Source organism: Gossypium arboreum, chromosome 9 (genome assembly GCF_025698485.1).
Source record: "Gossypium arboreum isolate Shixiya-1 chromosome 9, ASM2569848v2, whole genome shotgun sequence".
NCBI classification, from domain to species: domain Eukaryota; kingdom Viridiplantae; phylum Streptophyta; class Magnoliopsida; order Malvales; family Malvaceae; genus Gossypium; species Gossypium arboreum.
Window position 1 is genome coordinate 86,042,592 of NC_069078.1, and position 19,040 is coordinate 86,061,631.

The window sequence follows — 19,040 nt, forward strand, 5'->3', positions numbered from 1 at the left end:
CTTACTATTAGAAAATTAATAAACTATTAAAAATATATATTTGTTGCTATTTCATATTTTTTATAATTAAATTTTAATTAAAAATATTTTTTATTATTTAAATTAAATTCAGATCAGATCAACCGAAAATTTAAATATTCTTGTTCAAGCCTAACCCAAATTAGGTTGGGCGGACTATCCCACCTAAACTAGTAATAATGTCAATCCTAAATCAACTAAGAATTAATCAGATTTTTCAAAAATGATTTGGGCTAAAATATGCCACGAAAATTATCTTTACAGGCTACACTGTCCATTTGAAAATCGGGATATTATTATTATGGGCTGTTTTACTAATAAGGAATTTTCTTTGTGATTTGTCGTCAAATTGATCAAGAAACTCAAGGAGGTAAGGTAAGCTCTGTTTGCTATAAATTGTTCCCCTATTTAAGATTTTGACTAGCACTTTATTGTAGGGGATTTTCTTGTTTAAATTTGAATGAGATGGTTGGGTCAGTTTCATATGATCTTGTTCAGCTTTTGTTTAGGCTTTAGCGTTTTCAACTAATAACATCTTTGGAACGTGATTTATCTTGAAACCTAACCAGTGTCTTTCGTCAATTTGTTTTGAATTTTTGTGATGATGACCTGGACATTAATGGATATTCTTTTTAATAGAAAGCATAGGTTTTTAGGGTTGACCTTTTGACTGCATCTGGTTGAAAGGTGGTAGGTGTTTGCAGTTTCATAGCTAAATCCCATGTTATTATTACTTATATGGATTTTTCCTTTTGTTGATCTAGAAAAATATTTACCCATCAAGTTTTTGGTGGAAAGTATTAGCTTTTATTTAGGAAATAAGGTGAGAATTTCGAGTTCTATGTTGCAGTATCAGGAATTTCGAGAATTATAAGGGATTAGGGCATTTTTAATCTAAGTTGTGAAATAACTACTTGTCTACAATTTATTGATACTTTCTTTTTAATAATAGAAAATTATTATTACTTCTAGGTTGGGAGAAAGCAGAGCTTAAAGGGTCTTTCGGTTTTTGTTTGCCGATCCAGTAGCTAGGTACGGAATACCTTACCTTTTCGTGTTTGTGTAGATTTCACAATAAATGTGTTATTAGTTATTACATATGAAGATGGCTTGCTGGGTTGAACTGTTGAAGTTACACTTACTATATTGTCATTGATCGTGGCAAAAGAGAAAGCCTGTTAATAAGAATTTTGTTTGAAGAAGCGGCTCTAGCTGTTTCATTATGTTTGCTACCCTAGATTCATAAGCATGCTTGGTTTATATACATATATAGGTTAAAAATCTTGGCCCCTTTTGTGTGCTTTGTGGTTCATAGTTTCTTATTTACCATCACAGGATTATTAACTTCAAATATATTTCTGGCAAATTGATCGTTCTCAAAGTTTTGAACTGTCTTATATTTTTGCAGGGGTGTATTTCACTAAAGGTTTTGTCTTGGAATTACGATAAGGAAGATGAGTGGAGCTGGAGAAAAAGGGTCAACAACTACAAAAACACCTGCTGATTTCCTCAAATCAATCCGTGGGCGACCCGTTGTCGTCAAGCTGAATTCTGGTGTTGATTATAGAGGTTGGTCTCTTTGCATTTGTACTTTTGCTCTATTATTGTTTCCTCTATGCGTGGTTCTGTTCCATTTTGCTTTCCGAACTATTTACTTTTTGTATTTTGAGGATTGATTGTTATTTATTAACTTGCTAAATTAAGTGAATAATAGAGCACCTTCTTATTGTCTGGCATTAACAGTTTCAGTGGTTTTTGTCTGGTTTAATTTGCATAGTTTCTTTATTTTCATGCATTTATAGAATTTAGCTCAAACTCTCAGGGAAGAGAAAACGTAATTGTATTTTCTATGGTGATTGAAGTCTGTTTGTTAAGCAGCTTGTGAGGAGATTACTGACCTTTTGCATAATGTTGAATGAACATGTTGGAAGCTATTCAAAACTTATTGTGTTAACATGTTGTACTGTTATCGGATGTGATCAGTGATTCAGGATGTGTTGTCACCTTGCTGTTGTATTTTTGTTTCCAGTTAAGAGCAACGGAGAGAGTAATACTCAGAATGAGTATAACAGGGAGACATTTATGTGTCATTATTATTATCAATATCATTTTCTCCAAGCTATTCAAGATACCTGTACAGCATTACGGTGATTGCCTGCATAATTTATGTTATGAAATTGCTTTATATAAACGGGTAGTAGTGGAAGTTAGAAGCTATTGGTCTATTAAGTGTTTTAGAAAACAGGAAAGCCGAGTTTTATGTCCTTAATGTTCCTCTCCTTTTGCAGGTATTCTAGCTTGCCTAGATGGATATATGAACATAGCTATGGAACAAACAGAAGAATATGTCAATGGACAGTTAAAAAATAAATATGGCGATGCTTTTATTCGCGGAAATAACGGTACTTGTTATTCGATGTACTTATCAACTTTTATTTATATACTTATGCTGTCAATGATGGTGAATTTCATTTCATTTGTGCAGTACTTTATATCAGCACATCAAAGAGGACATTGGCAGATGGGGCTTAAGTTGTGTTGGCAACTGCAACAAAGAATCATTCTTATGATAAAATTGTTTGTAGAATCTTTAAGTATTTTAGATATTATAACTGAGAGCATTTTAGATCATCTTTAATCAAACTCATTGAAACTTCTGTTTCAAGCTTTGGAAGTAACAGATACTTTCGTTCTAAGCTATGGATTCGGATATGATGTGAATGTCAAATATGAATATATATGTCCAACATGAGTATGATTAATCTTTTTAAGTTTTTCTTTTAAGTATTTGGATGGTCTTTTAAAGTTAATAACTAAGTACTGAAATTTTCAGACAGTACTTGAGCAAGGTAGACTCTATTTTAACTTACATCTTTATCATATTATGAATCATTTCTTTTCGATGCAATGCTAAGAACGAAAAAAAACCGAAGTTTTTTAGAAAATTGAAGGTATCTGGTTCGAATTAGGTTGAATTATATATCATTCAAATTTGAATTATCCCAGTCCAAATATTAAAAAGAATTAGATTATATACTCTGAAATTATTTAAAATTATCCAATGAGATTTTGACCGTGTTGACAAATTTTAAGATTTTGAGCCTTTAAAATCGAGTTTCAAACACTATATCATCATGAGAATCTCACCATTTTATATAGAGTTATTTAGGTTTAAGTATAAAAACATTTAGATTTTTGATTTATTGTACTTCATGGTAAATTGATTATAGTTCCAAATAATTATACATTTAATTTAATTTATATTTATGATTATATCGATAATTATACTTGTAAACTCCTTATCTATACTATAGTAAAATATAATTAAAGTGGTATCATGGTGTTAACTAGACCATAATTGAGTCAAGAAATGACTAAAAAAACTGAGGTAGAATCACAATGATAACCGCAAAACAAATTTACAGGAATAATAATAAAATTAGAATTAGATAAAAGGCTAGAGAAAAGGGATTACAAACTTTTACATCCTCCCTCCCTGTCGTCGTCTACCAGACTGCCCAATTTGACAATGTCTTCCACCAAGATTTTGCCATCTATCATGCCATTTCAACAAAAATAATCAAGTGGATAAAAATCAAAGGACAAGAATTTAAAAATGAATACATCTATGTCTTTATTTTTATATGGACAAACAAATGTTTTCAGCTGACCTTTACCTTCGGAAATATTGGCGATGAGTTCTTGGACACCCTCTTTGCCCAGTGTATCCTTTTAAGTATATAGCAGCCGCAGCCACCTCCTCAGCTGTGACTTTCCCATCGCGATCTCTTCAAAATCTCATATGCCAAAATATTGATGATGACGATAATAATCAAATTGTAAAGGATAATTAAACTGAAAGAATATCCCGTTGATTACAAATTATGATATTTCTAAAACAAAAATTACTTGCACCCTCTTGAGTTCTGAAGTTCATGAAATAGCACCAAGCTTTTTAGGTTATCTATGGGCCTTGTCATGGAGAAAACATCAATCTGCCACAATTTCATGTTGAATAGGAGACCCTTATCACTCCATATAGCCTAATTACCCAAACGTTTTCAACTTTAGAAACTTTATTTCAAGGTAACCTAGCCCTTCGGAATATTAACATGCAGGTAACAGTGTCAATGTGCCAATTGACATGAACACCAGTTACACCATCAAACTCCATTAATACTTTTCAAAAACAAACATAATATCGTGATAACAGAACATGATTTTGGACCTGTCAAGTAATCGCAAATTATCACCCATTTTTGCGTCTACATCATCAATTTCCTTGTCAAGACTTTGGAGCATAGCATCAACCTAGTGAGCAACAAAAATGGCAAGTACTTTGTGTTATATCATATGGCAAGGACGAGGGTAACTACAACAGAATTAAAGGTCCAATAAGTCTTACTTTTTCCATAAGCACTGAAGAAACTGCGTCACTTTCAGACACTTCACTGGAATGATCAAATCCCTCGCGTGCAGCTCTATATGCTTTAATGACATCCTTTTCACCATCTGGGTGCTTTCTCTCTACCATGCTATTGTAAAATTCTATCTGCCAACATTGGCAAAATCCAACATCAGCAGGAACTAATATGGGACTGAAACAGAATAAGAAGTATCTATTTTAGTGATTTTCGAAGTTAAAAGCCGTGCAAGTAGAGACCAAATAATGTTTATAATAACCTGGTAATTTACAATTGAAAGGTCTGTACTAGTAAACATTTGAGTTTATAACATACCTCCTTATTGACAAGACCTAGGAACTCTTCACGCTCGCAGCTCACAGACTGCGTACTAGGAACAAAATGAAGTCAAATCTACATTGAAAGTGGCAATGCAAGGAAGAAGACAGCAGAAGAAAATCAACAAAATGACGGGAACTGAAGAAAGTTTGAAAATCAAGTCCTTACAGATGCTGAAGCTAAAACAGCCAATGCACGACTGATTTCACAAAAATGCTCTCGTTTTTCCAATGATCTTGCTCTAGCCTGTTCTTTAGCTTTGCCAGCTTTAGATTCCTTCATCCTTTCCAGCTCTTCTCTTTCTTTCTCCTCCACCTCCTATAAAAGGTACCAATTTAGAACCACCAAGGAATTCAAAGAAGCGCTCAAGTCCTGGAAAGCTGCCTTTGTGCTCGTTAGTGAAAACTAAGTTCAAAACCTCAAGACTCGAAGCCTCTACTTACAGGCATTAAGATTATGTCCAACTATTTCACAAAAAATAGGACAAACTAAGCCCCAAAGCAGGCCTCAATAGTATACAACCTACAGTAGAGGAGACTATTCAAATGATAATAATATAAACAGAACATCTTCCTTTTTCAACCTTGATCAATTCTTTCTGCATCTTAAGGTACTCCAGCTTCCTTCTCCTTTCTGAAACAGGATCTTCAGATGGTAAAGCTGTTACAATAATGGTATTCACAACTTCATCCAGTAAAGAAGAAAGGGTCGCACGAACAGCATCTTCAGGGTTCAGCTTTCCTGATACAATATAGGCCCTGCAGAGTATCAAATCAAAATAATATAAATTCAGATCTGATGAAAAAGAATGGTAGGCATGTGCAGTATGTGATGAACTTCGCAGAAGATCGGGTGGAAAAGGAAACATAAAACAGAACTTCAGATCACCTAGAAAGGATCAAAAGGGAAGATGGGACTCTGTGATTGAGAGACAGATCTATCCAATCCTGAAGCTGCACAAAGACGTTAACCATGTTAAAGAGTCACGTTAAAATCTACTTGATATTATAATTAAGTACAAGACCGATAATAGGAAAAGAAAGACTAACAATTAACAACTCCCTCTATGAGAATTTCAAAAGTAATTATAAACAATTCTTTAAAGAATAATTCCTTCCATAAAAATACAAGCCTATCCAATATAAGAGGAACTTGAAAAGGAATCAAGGAATTGTGCATCCAAGAACAGTAAATTAAGTAGAAAAAAATTTATTGTCCCACTAGAATTAAATCAATAAAACATAATGATTACAAAGATATGAAGCTACAAGATATAATATTTACCATACAGCATAAAACAAGATACAACAGTCTTAGCTTGGTTGAACATTGTTCATAACAGAAACATATGGCATAAAACAAGATATAACAGTCTTAAACATATGAAAAATCCAAAATCACTGTATGAGACCATAACATATCCCATCAGCAACTTATCATTTGCAGAGTCTCAAGCACTAAATTGGCAAAAGCAGAAGCAAATAAACACATTAAAAAACCTGTTGACGTATTTCTTCTACTGAGAGCACTCCAAGCATGCCTTGCTCCCTACACCCTTGACGAAGTTCAGCTTCTGATAGGGACTCCATGCCTTCTCCTGGAATCAGCTTGTCATCTTTCTTAATCCTTAAACATAAAGAATAGTTATAAGAAAATAATAATAACAACATTCACGGTGCCTTCATTAGAAAGTGAAGGAAAAGCTACATTAGAAAGAAAACCATATTTTAAGAATACCATACAAATTGCGGAATCTTCTATGTGAATAACCAACGAAAATCCCCTTGAATCATTGATCAATCTTTAAACAATTTTATATTGGGAATCATAATTTTCTTCTTCCAACCTAAGATGACACCACTAAATGAGAAAAGCTGACCATAAAAGAGTTTTATCATCTAGAAAAATAAAAGAGTCAACTATGCATATTTTTATCATCTGCTCTGTACAGAGCTCAGGGTGTGCAGCCTACTCCATGAAAGTCAACAAAATATATGGCAATATAAGTAACAAAGTTTCTTTGATCAAGCAGATAAACGAAAACAAAATGATGCTTCAGGACAGAACAACTGATTTAAGCACCATCACAGCATACAAATGTACCAGCTCAATTCTCCATATATGCAAAAGACTTTGCAGCACAATCCATGTGGCAGAACAACTGTTCTAAGTGCCATCATGGAATACACAAATTTACTGGCTCAATTCTCCATACATGCTAAAAACGTTGCAGCAAAATCCGTGTGTCAATAATGGCATTGTATAAGCTGGAAGGTTTTAGACAATTGCTCTCAGGCACCAAAAGCTTTAAAAAAGGGATGCCTATGGATTGAAAGTTTTAACTTTAACATTATGTATTTCAAATCTGTATGACCAAGTTCTGAACATGAAGACTACCTCAATCAAAAAGCCTAAAAAAATAAAGGAGAACTCATGCTGTATCAAGTCAAAAAAGCTCAGGCAAAATTAACCAGCTAAAGAAACTACAACCAAATACAAGTTCAAAGGAGCAGATCTTGGAAGAGTCCATTTACTCCTCTTGGATACATCCAACTCATTGACATTTTCTGCCAAAACAAGGTAGATTATTAATTTCAGATTGGATAAACAAGTTTGCCACTGGAGTCTCTTTCGAAGCATATAACGCAAATATGCGTCTGTTCCATAAGGGCTGATTCCCATATATTTGCACATATTTACCAATCGAGGCCTAGCAGAAGAAAATGGAAATGCAAACATGAAACAGAATCACACAATCTTGCTTAATTAATAATTTAATTTAAATTAATAGTCATTCAAATACAAAAACAACTAAAATGGAGACTAACCTGCTGATATTATCCAGAGTGAGATCATCATTAAACAGCTTGGCAAAGCCAATTATCTCCTCATTAGGTGCACCAGAACCCCTTCTGACCTGAAAAATACCAAGATATCAATTTTCAAAGTTAAGTAATGGGTAATGGAAATAACAGAAAATGGATACAAAAAATCGTGAGATAGGATCTTACTCTATTAAAAAATTCAACAAGATCTTCTGCAGTCCTCTTAATTTCTCCACTCCTTGAATTTTGAACCTCCTTTGCCATTTCTTCAACTGTATCTTGAAGGAACTTGGCATATTCAATTCTTGCATGGAGCTTCCTTTTCAGTGCTTCCTAATGTTCAGCAAGTGAGAAGAAATGCATTGAAGGAAAAAGAAGGGAAGGAGAGCAGTGGCATGCCACAGTGATATGCACAGTTTCTGCAGTAAACACAACAAAACTGCCCTCTAACAAACAGACATAAATATGAGTAAGTATAATCCAAACAAGCGCACATGTCAACAGTAAGCAAATGATGCTACCCAGCAACACAAGTAAAAGTAATTATGTCCTCGCACTCAGAGAAATCATGTGTATCCTATAAATTTAACTAAATATTTTCATAAACAAGAAAGATTCAATCTGGTTTGTACCAAAGGAAACTGGTGAATATAGAGAAAAATAGCTGTTATTATCCAACAAGAAAAGGAAACAAAATGGCATCAACAATTGAGATGCCTAGAGCACTCATTCAATAACACTGTTCCAAAATAAAAACCGTGCCTAATGTAGAACATAACAGAAATAGATAATGCCCTTAAATTGTCAAGATAGTGTTCTTTCCAAAAATATATATATTTTGTAGATTACTTTGTAATAAAATGCAAAAATTAAAAGATACAAGGCTACTTTAAAACATTCCTGATTCAGGTAGCAGGATCTATGCCCTTCAATGTATAACTCTCTGCTTCATGTTATCAACAATATCCCAATAAATATTATCACTTAATCCTTAATATTATAATCTCATCATGTTTTATATTATTGATTATTTTTCCCCTTTTTCTTTTTTTTCCTCTACTTCTTCGTAAGCAAGGTACTGAAGTATCTGTCTGTAAAAACTAAAATTCTAATCCATGCAAGAAGCTTAAATCAATGTGAACACAAATCTTTTAGAAATATCTTGTTCCCATTTTTTATTTCAATCAAGTAGATTTCCACCAGCAGTTCTTTATACTAAAAAGAAAATAGAAAATTGAATACATAATTTATTCACACAAATAATTGTAATAAATTAAGGTGGATGAAAACCTTTGTTGTTTGGAACAAACTAAACAACTAAAAGAGATACCAGTGTAAATGTGACAAAAAAAAATGTTGAATCATTCCCCAAATCAAGACTTCATGCAATTATAAAGAGCAAACCTAACTAAAATGTTTCCTGACTTTGCTAATAGAATAGTCTGAAAGAATGCCACTATACCTCTTTCATCTTGTCTTGAAATGTTGATGGCAACATGTTAGGGAAAAGTTTCAGGAAAAAAGGCAGAAGAAATTCCATGAATGGTACTATGATAAAAACTGAAAACGGAACCAGCCTAAAGATATCAGCACTAGTTCGAGTCAGCTGTTGCCTCTCCATTCTAGATAAAGCTTCTACCACCAGCCAGCTTCAGCAGCAATCTTGAGTTGATCCTCATATCAGCCCAAAGTAGCTTAAAACCCAACCACTAATGTTGAAAAGTTGACCTAATTTCATGTTTCCAGCGAGCAATCTTCTTAGTCCAATCCTCCCTGTGAAAAGCAATAAAATATAAAACACTTAGCACATCATAAAGCAAGTCGAATCATGTTAACTGGTTCACTTAAAACCTTACAAAACTATTAAAGGATAAAATCTGACCTGCTCATAGAAGCTACAGCTCTTAAAGCAGGACCAATCCCAAGAATTGTGGCCCATACTCTTTGCAAAACGGATTTGGCACCCTTCTTAGAGTCTTGTAATCGTTTAGCTTTCGCTTTGGCTTTAGCAGTGCTCAAACCTTCAACAGCTTGATGACATTCTTCTGCAGATGCTTCATTTCTCTTTTTGGTAGACAATTCTCCATTTCTGTCATCATTAATAACCGGTTCCGATTGTTTAACAGTAGCCGTTGATGCAAGACGAACAGAAACGACATCAATGTGACACCCAACGGGGTATTCAATTGAAATCTTGCATTTCTAGGACCAAAAACTGAGATTCCTTTAGCTCCATAACTAAAGTATCCTAATCCTGAAAAATCCAGTTTTGCACCTAAATTTACATCCAGTTTCTTCACATCAAAACATTCGGATTGATGGAACATATTGAATCTATAATTACGTGATCCCAAATTATGAGTAAGATAGAACGTTCGGACATTCAAGTAGTCAAAAACAAATTTTCTCCTCCTTAAATTCGCTCTAGAAGCCATTATAAAGAGTTTTTCTAGTCAAGAATAGGAAGCATTCACAGTTCTAGTACAACCACAACATTTCAAATAAATGAAAATTCAGCAAAAATTCTTAGAAGCCAAACAATAAACCAGAAAAATGGGACCCAAAAAAAAAACAAATATGCATAAAGAGAAATAACACAAAATACAAAAATAACCAATAAATTGCCGGATAAAAAAAAGAAAAGAAAATATTGATTACAGTTTATATGTCTGAGAAATATAAAATTTCCATCGATCAAAAAATAAAAATTTTTGAAGTTAAAGAATATTTTTAAAATAAATAAATAAAAGGCTGAGACTATAAAAGGTCGTTGTAGGCGCGAGAGACTTGGGTGGGTTTAAGCGGGGTTTGGGGAAACTTTCTCTAAACGCGGGTGTATTATTTGGCAACTTTTTAACCGTTGATATATTTTATCTTTACTTGGATGTTCTAACACGTGGCTGTTCAACAAGTGGCAGTTGCTGATTGTGTGTTAAGGGACTCTCGTTCGTACTATTTGGTAACTTTTTTTTATTTTTAATTATTTATTTAAAAATTAAAATCAATTTGATCATACATATCCAAACTTGACAGAAAATTAATTTTACTTTAATTTTAAAGAGGTGAATCTTAAAATTACACATCAACTGTGATGAAATGTGTAATGCATACGTAAATTTTAATTTTGTGTAATTTTATTCATAAAATTTTATTTGATTTAATTTTAATAAATTATTAACATAATTATTGATATATGACTATTTTAAGTTTACATATTAGATACATAAATAATTATATTTATCAAATATAAAATAAATTTATGCATTTATTTCTTTACATATATACAGTTAAATTAAAATTAAAGTTTCATATATATACATCACATTAAATTTCATATACTAAATTGCACATCAAATTAAAGTTCAGTTATAATTTTAAAATTTATTCCTTATTTAATTGATAAAGATAGTTAAAAAAGATAATAAATTTTATTTCAAAAATATAATAATAAATTTTAGAAGTTTAAAAAGTGAAAAGTCTAGGAGCCGAGGCGAATCTAGAGGGCGTTGGCATGAGCCCCCCCCTAAAATAAAAAATTACTATTTACGCTCTTTAATTTTTTTAAATTTTATATTAGTAAAAAGTAAAATTGTAATTTAGCTTCATCCCTACTAGGAGCATGGTTATACAATAAAAATATTATCTAAATTTGCTCAAATTTATCATTTTAAACAAAAATTTATTTAATTTTAAATAAATATTTAATAAATATATTTTGTGACGTAATTTAGTTTTTATTAAAATTTTAGAACTTTCAAATTTAGACAACTCAATATTTATCAAAATAAATAAAATTTGTTTTATAATAAATATAATATTAAAATTACCCCGTAAATTAAATTTCACCTTATAATTATCATAATATGATGATGTAAAATAATAAAAGAATAATGATTATCCACAAATCGCTAATTGTGAAAAAAACAAAAAACAGAGTAGATTGATATGATTAAAACTACCAAAATATAACAGATTTTACCATACGAAAAGAAAATAAATTGGAAATTAATAAAATTAGCAACGAGGCTCTCGTCATCCAATTTAATTCACTACTAAACATGGATCCAAATGCAATAAGAAAAGTAGATTAATAATGCTGATTAGTAATTTTTCCATTAGCGTCCATAACGTAAGCTTCTTTCACACATTATATATAGTAAGGAACTTTTCCAGCTCCTTGAGAGGGGAGGAACAGTTTATATAAGATACAATCTTTAAGATGAAACTTCAAAAAAGATCGGAACCTCTTTCGTAATTCTCCATTTTTCTCTGCTTCGAAGGAACCGAGCTTTACCTTATTTCCTGCAATGATTTTGCATTATATTATGAAGCAGATTAATATTTTTTTGGAATTACAAGATTTGATAGAACCAAAGGCCAACAAAGTTATCTTCATTCACCCTATGCTTGCTAGATAGGGGTGTGTGCATGTCCGCTCACTTGCGTGTGTATGCAAAGTTGTACGTCTCATATATATGTGTGCGTAATGCTCATTTCTATCCTAAGTTCAATTTCTCAAGTAGAAGACACTCAAAAAACGCACACAGGGAAATGGCGCCTACAGATGTTTACATCATTTTGACTCCAACATAACGAAGCTAGTCCTAAAAGTTCAATATACGATATAGTATTTTCTAACAATCCCCTCTACTTTGCTTGTACCAGTAAATAATCCATTCCATTGTACTAACAGTCATATTCCCAAGTCCTTTTGGAAAACCAGAAGGCATCTTAATCAGAAATTCAGTGTACAATAGCCTTGAACATTTCAAGGGGCAAAAGAAACAATCTCAACTCTTAGCAAAAAACTTTGGATATGTTCATGATATGTCAAGGAACTAATTTAAAGGAGGTAGAAGCATACCAAGGAAGCTTGAAGGTATCTTTCCACTTCCCATGTTTTGAGCAGTTAGCAAATACTTTGTCTAATCGTACAATGATCTCCGAAAAAATTGGTCTGACAACAGGATTTGGATCCCAGCATTCTTCAATCAGCCTGTTCATATATTACAATGATAGTAAAGCTTAGAATATTTGCTTATGTATAGTTAGAACAAAGATAAACCTTAGGAGGCACTGCAATTTTTTTCTCTTTATAGGAAAAGATAAGAAAGGAGATAACTTGGGTTTTTCTATTCAATTAAATTTACAAGGAACGAAAACAACAAACAGACGCATGCAAAACACTCTTTCGTTAATTCAATGAACTTAAAGCTAGAAAGCAAGAAAAGTAAGCTCTTCATTTCTAATCCTAAACTTACTCTCTTAAGTCCGGAGGATAACTTTTTGACTTGGTCTTGAATGGTGGTCTTTTTCCTTCTAAACACATCAATTTCACAGCCTCTTCAGCGGGCATGTGATGAAAAGGTGTTACTCCTCCAATCATCTGAACTCGAACAAGAATTAAACAGAAACAAGGGGTTATTACCTAGTTTTAACTAAAATGCTGCTTTGAATAGCCTGAATAATTACTTCCCTCAACCCCCTCTTGAAAGATCCTCACTTTGACTTCTGATTCTCAGTCAACTCACTCTCTCTCTTGCACACAGAGGTGATCACAGAGGAAATGGTCACCACGAAGGAAAGAATTGAGCATATGTTTTCTTAAAAATACAACAAATTCACTGTCTGAAAGATGTCAGCAAGAAAAAACAAGGAATTGGAACTATTAAAGACATCTATACTCCCTTCAGCCAGAATGTAATGTTTGTGTTAGTCGTAAACAAACTTTCAATAGAAAATGTACCTCATATAGCATGACACCAAAAGAATAAGAATCAACACTTCGATCAACTATCAAGTTTTTATAAACCTCAGGTGCCATATATATATCTACAATCAGAAAATGAAAACAAATCAGTAGCCACAGTTTTACCATTAGCAGAAAGAACAGATACATCGTACTTATATCAAACATCCAGACCAAAGTCTTTTTATAAAAAAACTCACTTGATGGATCAACATGAGCACCTGGGTTTGATAATTTTGCTTTGTCATATGATATGTTTGACAATCTTAACAAGCCAAATCCAGCTACCTTCAACTGACCTCCACTATCCATCAAAACATTTCTGGCACCTTACCAAAATTTCAAATATTAAAGAACAGTACATCACATGAGTACATTGAAAAGTTCAACTTGCAAATTCTGCAAGCATTATGTGAGCTTCTACAGTGTTGTCTTACTTTGGCTTTAAATCGCAGTGAATTATTGGATCTGATTTATATTCATGGAGGTAATTCATTCCCCTGTAATCAAGAAAAAGTAGTTATAAAGAAGAATCAGAAGAAACGAATTACTATACCATACATGTTTAAATAAAGGATAATGTTGAACAGAAGAACAGGGATCATATTCAGCGTATTATTGTTTGAGTTTCGCATGGATGACAAAAGTGATCGTACAGACAAATACTCTTGAATTACAAAAAAATTGGTACATGCCTCGCAATGTCAAGAGCAAAGTTTAAAGCTTTATGTGGCGATAAACGCCCTTTCTTGTGAAGGTAGCATCCCAAGTCACCCTGAAATACAGATCATCACCATAGTAATGTTAAAGAGGTGAGCAAAATACCAAATACTTCTCTAGACAAAGAAAATTTGCTGCCAGAACATTCCTTGAGGTATAACAGATTTCAATAACCAAACTCAAGAATCACACTGGAAAAACTAAAAGGACATACAATCTCTGGAATACGTTCAACCAAACTGAATTAAAACTAGGTGCAATAAATTTGAAACATCTGAAGTTCTAATATATAAATGGAGAAAGAAAACAAAGTCGAATCCATAAATGACTGAAGATGGTTGCGAGGTTAAGTCCGGTAATTAAGAAACTACTCCAGGCAATATATGTCTATACTGAATTCCTTTTTTCTCCACCACTCACTGCATAGTGACCTTGGTTGCAAAATAGACATCCATCCTAATTGTTTCCCCAGATCTAGTATTTCTGCTTGCATTTTATATCTTGAAACCATCTAAACTATATGGGATGAAACTTTCAGGCCTGCAAAGAAATCTCCATCATCTAGTAATCACACTTCTCTACTAACTGGAAAAGCAGTGTGTTTATCTTCTATCATAACTGGAAATACAAGCATGATATATACAGATAAAATAGACAAATCGACAGAACACAAATGCAGACAAGATAGTCAAGGAGCATGCACGGGAAGAAGGGGAGACAAGCTTACGTTAGAATGATACTCGGAAACAATCATCATGGGAATATTTTGTGTAACAGCTCCAACAAATTGAACCACATTAGGATGTCGGACTTTCTCTAATATAGTTAGCTCATGCTTGAAAGCAGCTCTGTTAAGGGAAGAGATTCGAATGGAGTTTTGTGTTAGGCTCTACAACAAAAATCAGGGTAAACAAAAGGAAATCCCGTCATCCCTTTAACAAGAATAGGAAAAATCACACAGCTATTAGGAAACAAGCAATATACAGTAGCCAAATAAGTCAAGTGCCAAACTCCAGAAACATTGAGACAACAAACTCATCTACTTAGCCATGTAACCTCAAAATCTGAACCACAACTTTTGGTGCCATTATGCCAGATGAGAAATTATTAAAGAAATCAGAGGCATATCCCTAATCAAACTACAGATATAAATGAAGAAGTGCATACTTGGTAAAAACTAAACCAATATTTTACAAATAAATAACTATAGTGTCCAGCCCAATATAAGGCTACTTAGAAAGTTGTTTTTATACCAGCTTTGTGCAGCATTAATTATTAAGACTAGAGTTATATTTTGGTCATTATTATTCCAAGAAATATCCCTTAGTTTCTTCTAGTTCGGAATTTAGACTGCAGAACTCAATCTCAGCTGATTGAAAGAAAATTAGCAACCATATTCATTTCTTTCCCTTTTCTCGAGGAATGGTGAAAATGTGTACCGGAAAACATCAATTCTAAGTTAAATGCAGTCATAAGGCATTTAGACTATGTCAGAACCAGAATATTAGAAAAGAAGAAGAGGGTGTCAACGATTATCGTTTATATATACACAGTTATTTTCATGGTCCACAAATGCATAAAAGTGGAGTAAAAGTTTTAGACACCAAAATGGTAAGAAATAAACAAATTGTATTGCTATATTGACATCTAGATAGGAATCAGCATGTGGCATGAGGGAAACTTTCCAAGAAAGGCTAAGGAGCCAAGGAATGTATAAAGTTATATCTTAAGTGTGAATGACTGATGTCAAAAGGGAAACTGACTTCATAAGAGTCAAACACGTATAAAAGAAAACAAGATAAGTGCATACATGGTCTCAGGGTCTGAATAGCTGTCCTTATCTAGTATCTTTACAGAGACCTTCGTGCCATTCCATTTTGCCACTTGATATGATCCCTGGCAAGTGATTTATCGGATGTTAACAATCAATCTATAAAAAGCACAAAATAAAAATGAGAAAAAGGAGCAATGTAGCTTTTTGACTCATCCAAAGAGGGACCATAAATATAAATTCATCAAGATGCAGATCTGTAACATAAATCCCAGAGGCAAACTCTTACTTCCTAAAGTATGGTCAAAGGTATACCGAAAGTTTGCTTAAAGGAGCTACAGTATATTATTGGTCTAAATTTAAGGAAATTATACAAAGTTAGACATATTCTTCTGGGAAAAAAAAATGAGGAAGTTTAGTCCTTTTGTAATATGATTGACAAATTCCAAGTTGTACAATAGAAGTGTAGAAAACCTTTAATCTTAAAAGGCTATAAAGAAAACATGTCCATCTCAGCAATCTAAAATGTGTTGCCGTCAAGAATATAATACAACTGGTTGTTTTAACAAATTACTTACAATGCAGATGCCAAAACAAAAAAGTTGGGTGCATCTGACATCCAAACTAATCCCTCAACAATTTAGTTCTTGTATAAGAATCATAAACGTGAGTAATCTTTCATCAATTCTAACAATTGCTCTCAAGAAGCATCAAGCCTCTTGAAAGTGGAACAGGGCTGCGACAGGAGCCAGTAATCATGTCAAAGCTGAGCGAATGAAATGCAGAATACTATCTGCAAATTTAAGCAATCACCATTCCCATTGGGCAGTGGCGTAAAAGGAAGCAAACCTTACCTTTGTTATACCATCAGACTTCCGAACTTGGAGCTCGACTGGATTAAGCTCATACTCTGGAACTTCTTCAGGGTCAGAAACTGTCATTGGCGTCTTCCTGGTTTTCTAATATTATGTTATAAATGTAAGTATCAATCTTCATATAGGAGCAAATCGTTGATCACAAACGAAAATGTACAGATAGAAAAAGAAAAGTTATTAACGTACAGGAACACAGGCTCCACGGGTCTTCAAGATATTGTACACATCTAGATTTCCGTAGTACTTGGCGTCGGCAGCTGCCTGCCAACGGTGATTTTATTAACATTACATCACATGAATAAGTAATTAGCCGTATGCAGCATTATCAAGCAAATGAAAATTAAAATTCAGGGCCATTAGCATCTCTGCGCACAATTATCTAACTCATTTGTCTCCTTAACTTCTCATCCTAATTTGCCAAAGCCAAGCACCAGATGATTTACCAATCTCAACAAGATCCAAATTCCTAATATTTAATCACATAAATCATTCAAAGCTAAACAGCTTAAATATCTAAACAAAATTTAATCCCAAATTTTAAATCTCCTTTGGAAAAAAATGAAAACAATAGTTAGATTATCCAATTTCAACGAAACCAACCAACAAATATAATTTATCACAATCATAACAATAAATTGAAATGAAACCTGCAAACAAATCCCAATTTTCCCCACAATTCAAAGAACTATGGGCCTTAAAGAAAAGGAAAAAGAATGTACCGTGCTACCCCAACGATCACGGGCATCAATATTAGCATTCCTACTAAGAAGCAACTTAACAACCTCAACATGACCTTCACAAGCAGCGACATGCAAAGCAGTACGGCCATCCAAATCAATACCATTAACATCCATGCCTTCATTTAATAGATCCTCCACTCCTTTGGTATCCCCTCTACAGGCCATGAACAGCAGCTGCATGGTGGAGTCCAAATTCTCCGGCACCGTCAGCTCTTCCTGGACGGAACTCCTCTGAACGGGGTCCACGGACGACTGACGGCCGAAGTTGAACCATTGGTTGTTCTTCCGTGGGTCCATAGACGACTGCCGCGAGAATTGGCGGCTGAAACCCCGTTTTAACGCCCTATTTGAGAGCTGGCGGGAAACTTCCCTTTTTGTTAAGTTCTGCATGGTCGGTTTCTTGTGGTAGAACAAAAAAAAAATGTAATCCCAAAATCAGGTAATGAAATTAAGAACAATGAAATACAAGGCTTCGAAAGATCGAGAGCCGAGAGGGAAAAAAAACATGGGAACAAAGCTCAAGGCTCTCGATATCGAGCCAAGAGGAGAATGATCAGCATGAAGAATCTAAGAAGGAGATGGTAGAGAGGGGATTTGAGATCCGAACCCAACGCATGCTAATAATATAGACAATTTTCAACTGAAAACCAGCGAAAATGGCGTTCATGATAATATATACTACAATGCAATTTGACGTTTAAAAAAAGCGCTAAAAGCCTACTAATTTAAGCAATTTCCTTTATATGGTGGATCTTATCCAGTAAAGCTTGGAATGCCCCCATTAACTGAAATAAACTCCATTGGCGGGAACCGGAACTCCCGAACCCGATGATCAGTTGACCCGATTCGAATACCGAAACCGCCATTTGCTGCCTCTGCTTAAAATATTGCTCATCTAATGACGGTCGGTCTTATTTAGCATTTTCTTCTTCTTCTTCTTCTTTTTCTTTTCATGGTCTCTTTTCTTTCTCTGTTTCTTTCATGGCATCTCTTTCGGCTCCTCACTTCTCAATCCACTGCTCAAAGTCTGACTCAGACTATGCTCATAAACCCATTTGTTTCCCACTAAAGATAGGAGGACCCAGCAGCCATTTCCTCAAGAAACTAGTGCTCTCTTCGAGGAGTGTCAACGAAAAGATCTCTAACAACACTTGCTTTGCCAACTCCCCTGTTCCTTCCACTTCCACTCGATCAAAGCACGTTATTCAACCCACTCTTTTCCGTATTGGTTTTTTATTTCCTTCTCATTGCGTATTTTGGTTTCCTTAAAACTTTGTTTATGTAGGCTAACTTCTGTCTTCCTTCTTATTGCCTTCTGTGATTGAATCAAAAGGGTGAAAAGACACACGATTTCTGTGTTTGTCGGAGATGAAAGTGGAATGATTAATAGGATTGCTGGAGTTTTTGCAAGGAGAGGATACAACATCGAGTTCCTTGCAGTTGGCTTAAACAAGGATAAGGCACTTTTTACCATTGTTGTCTCTGGTACTGAAACAGTGCTCCAACAAATTATAGAGCAATTATGAAAGCCTGTGAATGTTTGGAAGGTACAATGTTACCTCAAACTCTTCATTTCTATGCTTTTCTTTGGCTTTGTAAG

At 33.9% G+C, this 19,040-nt stretch overlaps 2 protein-coding genes and 1 pseudogene across 9 annotated transcripts; 1 reads left to right on the forward strand and 2 right to left on the reverse strand.

The window, feature by feature from the left end:
- Positions 1–170: 170 nt before the first annotated feature.
- On the forward strand, positions 171–2,789 carry LOC108454836 (sm-like protein LSM36B). 8 transcript variants are annotated; one of them, XM_017753430.2, is made up of 5 exons: positions 172–388; positions 991–1,050; positions 1,427–1,587; positions 2,307–2,420; positions 2,504–2,789. In XM_017753430.2, the coding sequence occupies exons 3-5, from the start codon at positions 1,473–1,475 to the stop codon at positions 2,548–2,550; spliced, it is 276 nt and encodes a 91-aa protein (XP_017608919.1). In that variant the 5' UTR covers positions 172–388; positions 991–1,050; positions 1,427–1,472; the 3' UTR covers positions 2,551–2,789. The 8 variants fall into 8 exon arrangements, with proteins under 8 accessions (XP_017608922.1, XP_017608919.1, XP_017608916.1 ...); XM_017753427.2 differs by having other exon boundaries at positions 173–393; XM_017753428.2 differs by lacking the exon at positions 172–388 and adding an exon at positions 398–491.
- A 553-nt stretch (positions 2,790–3,342) lies between these two features.
- LOC108454999 (uncharacterized) lies at positions 3,343–10,404 on the reverse strand (annotated as a pseudogene).
- Positions 10,405–11,654: 1,250 nt separating this feature from the next.
- LOC108454708 (integrin-linked protein kinase 1-like) lies at positions 11,655–19,013 on the reverse strand. Its single transcript, XM_017753254.2, has 12 exons — positions 17,420–19,013; positions 16,887–16,961; positions 16,680–16,784; positions 15,865–15,950; positions 14,782–14,902; positions 14,030–14,109; positions 13,772–13,834; positions 13,535–13,656; positions 13,332–13,417; positions 12,847–12,971; positions 12,450–12,581; positions 11,655–11,887 (listed from the first exon to the last, which is right to left on the reverse strand). Exons 1-12 carry the CDS (start codon positions 17,828–17,830, stop codon positions 11,881–11,883), a joined length of 1,413 nt encoding a protein of 470 aa, XP_017608743.1. The 5' UTR covers positions 17,831–19,013; the 3' UTR covers positions 11,655–11,880.
- Between the last annotated feature and the right edge of the window lie 27 nt (positions 19,014–19,040).

What these genes read in the sequence shown, in the direction of transcription:
- LOC108454836 (XM_017753433.2), top strand. Translation starts at nt 1,473, where the DNA reads ATGAGTGGAGCTGGAGAAAAAGGGTCAACAACTACAAAAACACCTGCT. An exon ending in TTCTGGTGTTGATTATAGAG is followed by an intron (nt 1,588 to 2,306) that starts GTTGGTCTCTTT and finishes CTCCTTTTGCAG; the next exon opens with GTATTCTAGCTTGCCTAGAT. An exon ending in TTTTATTCGCGGAAATAACG is followed by an intron (nt 2,421 to 2,503) that starts GTACTTGTTATT and finishes TCATTTGTGCAG; the next exon opens with TACTTTATATCAGCACATCA.
- LOC108454708 (XM_017753254.2), bottom strand. Translation starts at nt 17,830, where the DNA reads ATGCAGAACTTAACAAAAAGGGAAGTTTCCCGCCAGCTCTCAAATAGG. An exon ending in CCCGTGGAGCCTGTGTTCCT is followed by an intron (nt 16,785 to 16,886) that starts GTACGTTAATAA and finishes ACATAATATTAG; the next exon opens with AAAACCAGGAAGACGCCAAT. An exon ending in TGCTCATGTTGATCCATCAA is followed by an intron (nt 13,418 to 13,534) that starts GTGAGTTTTTTT and finishes TTCTGATTGTAG; the next exon opens with ATATATATATGGCACCTGAG.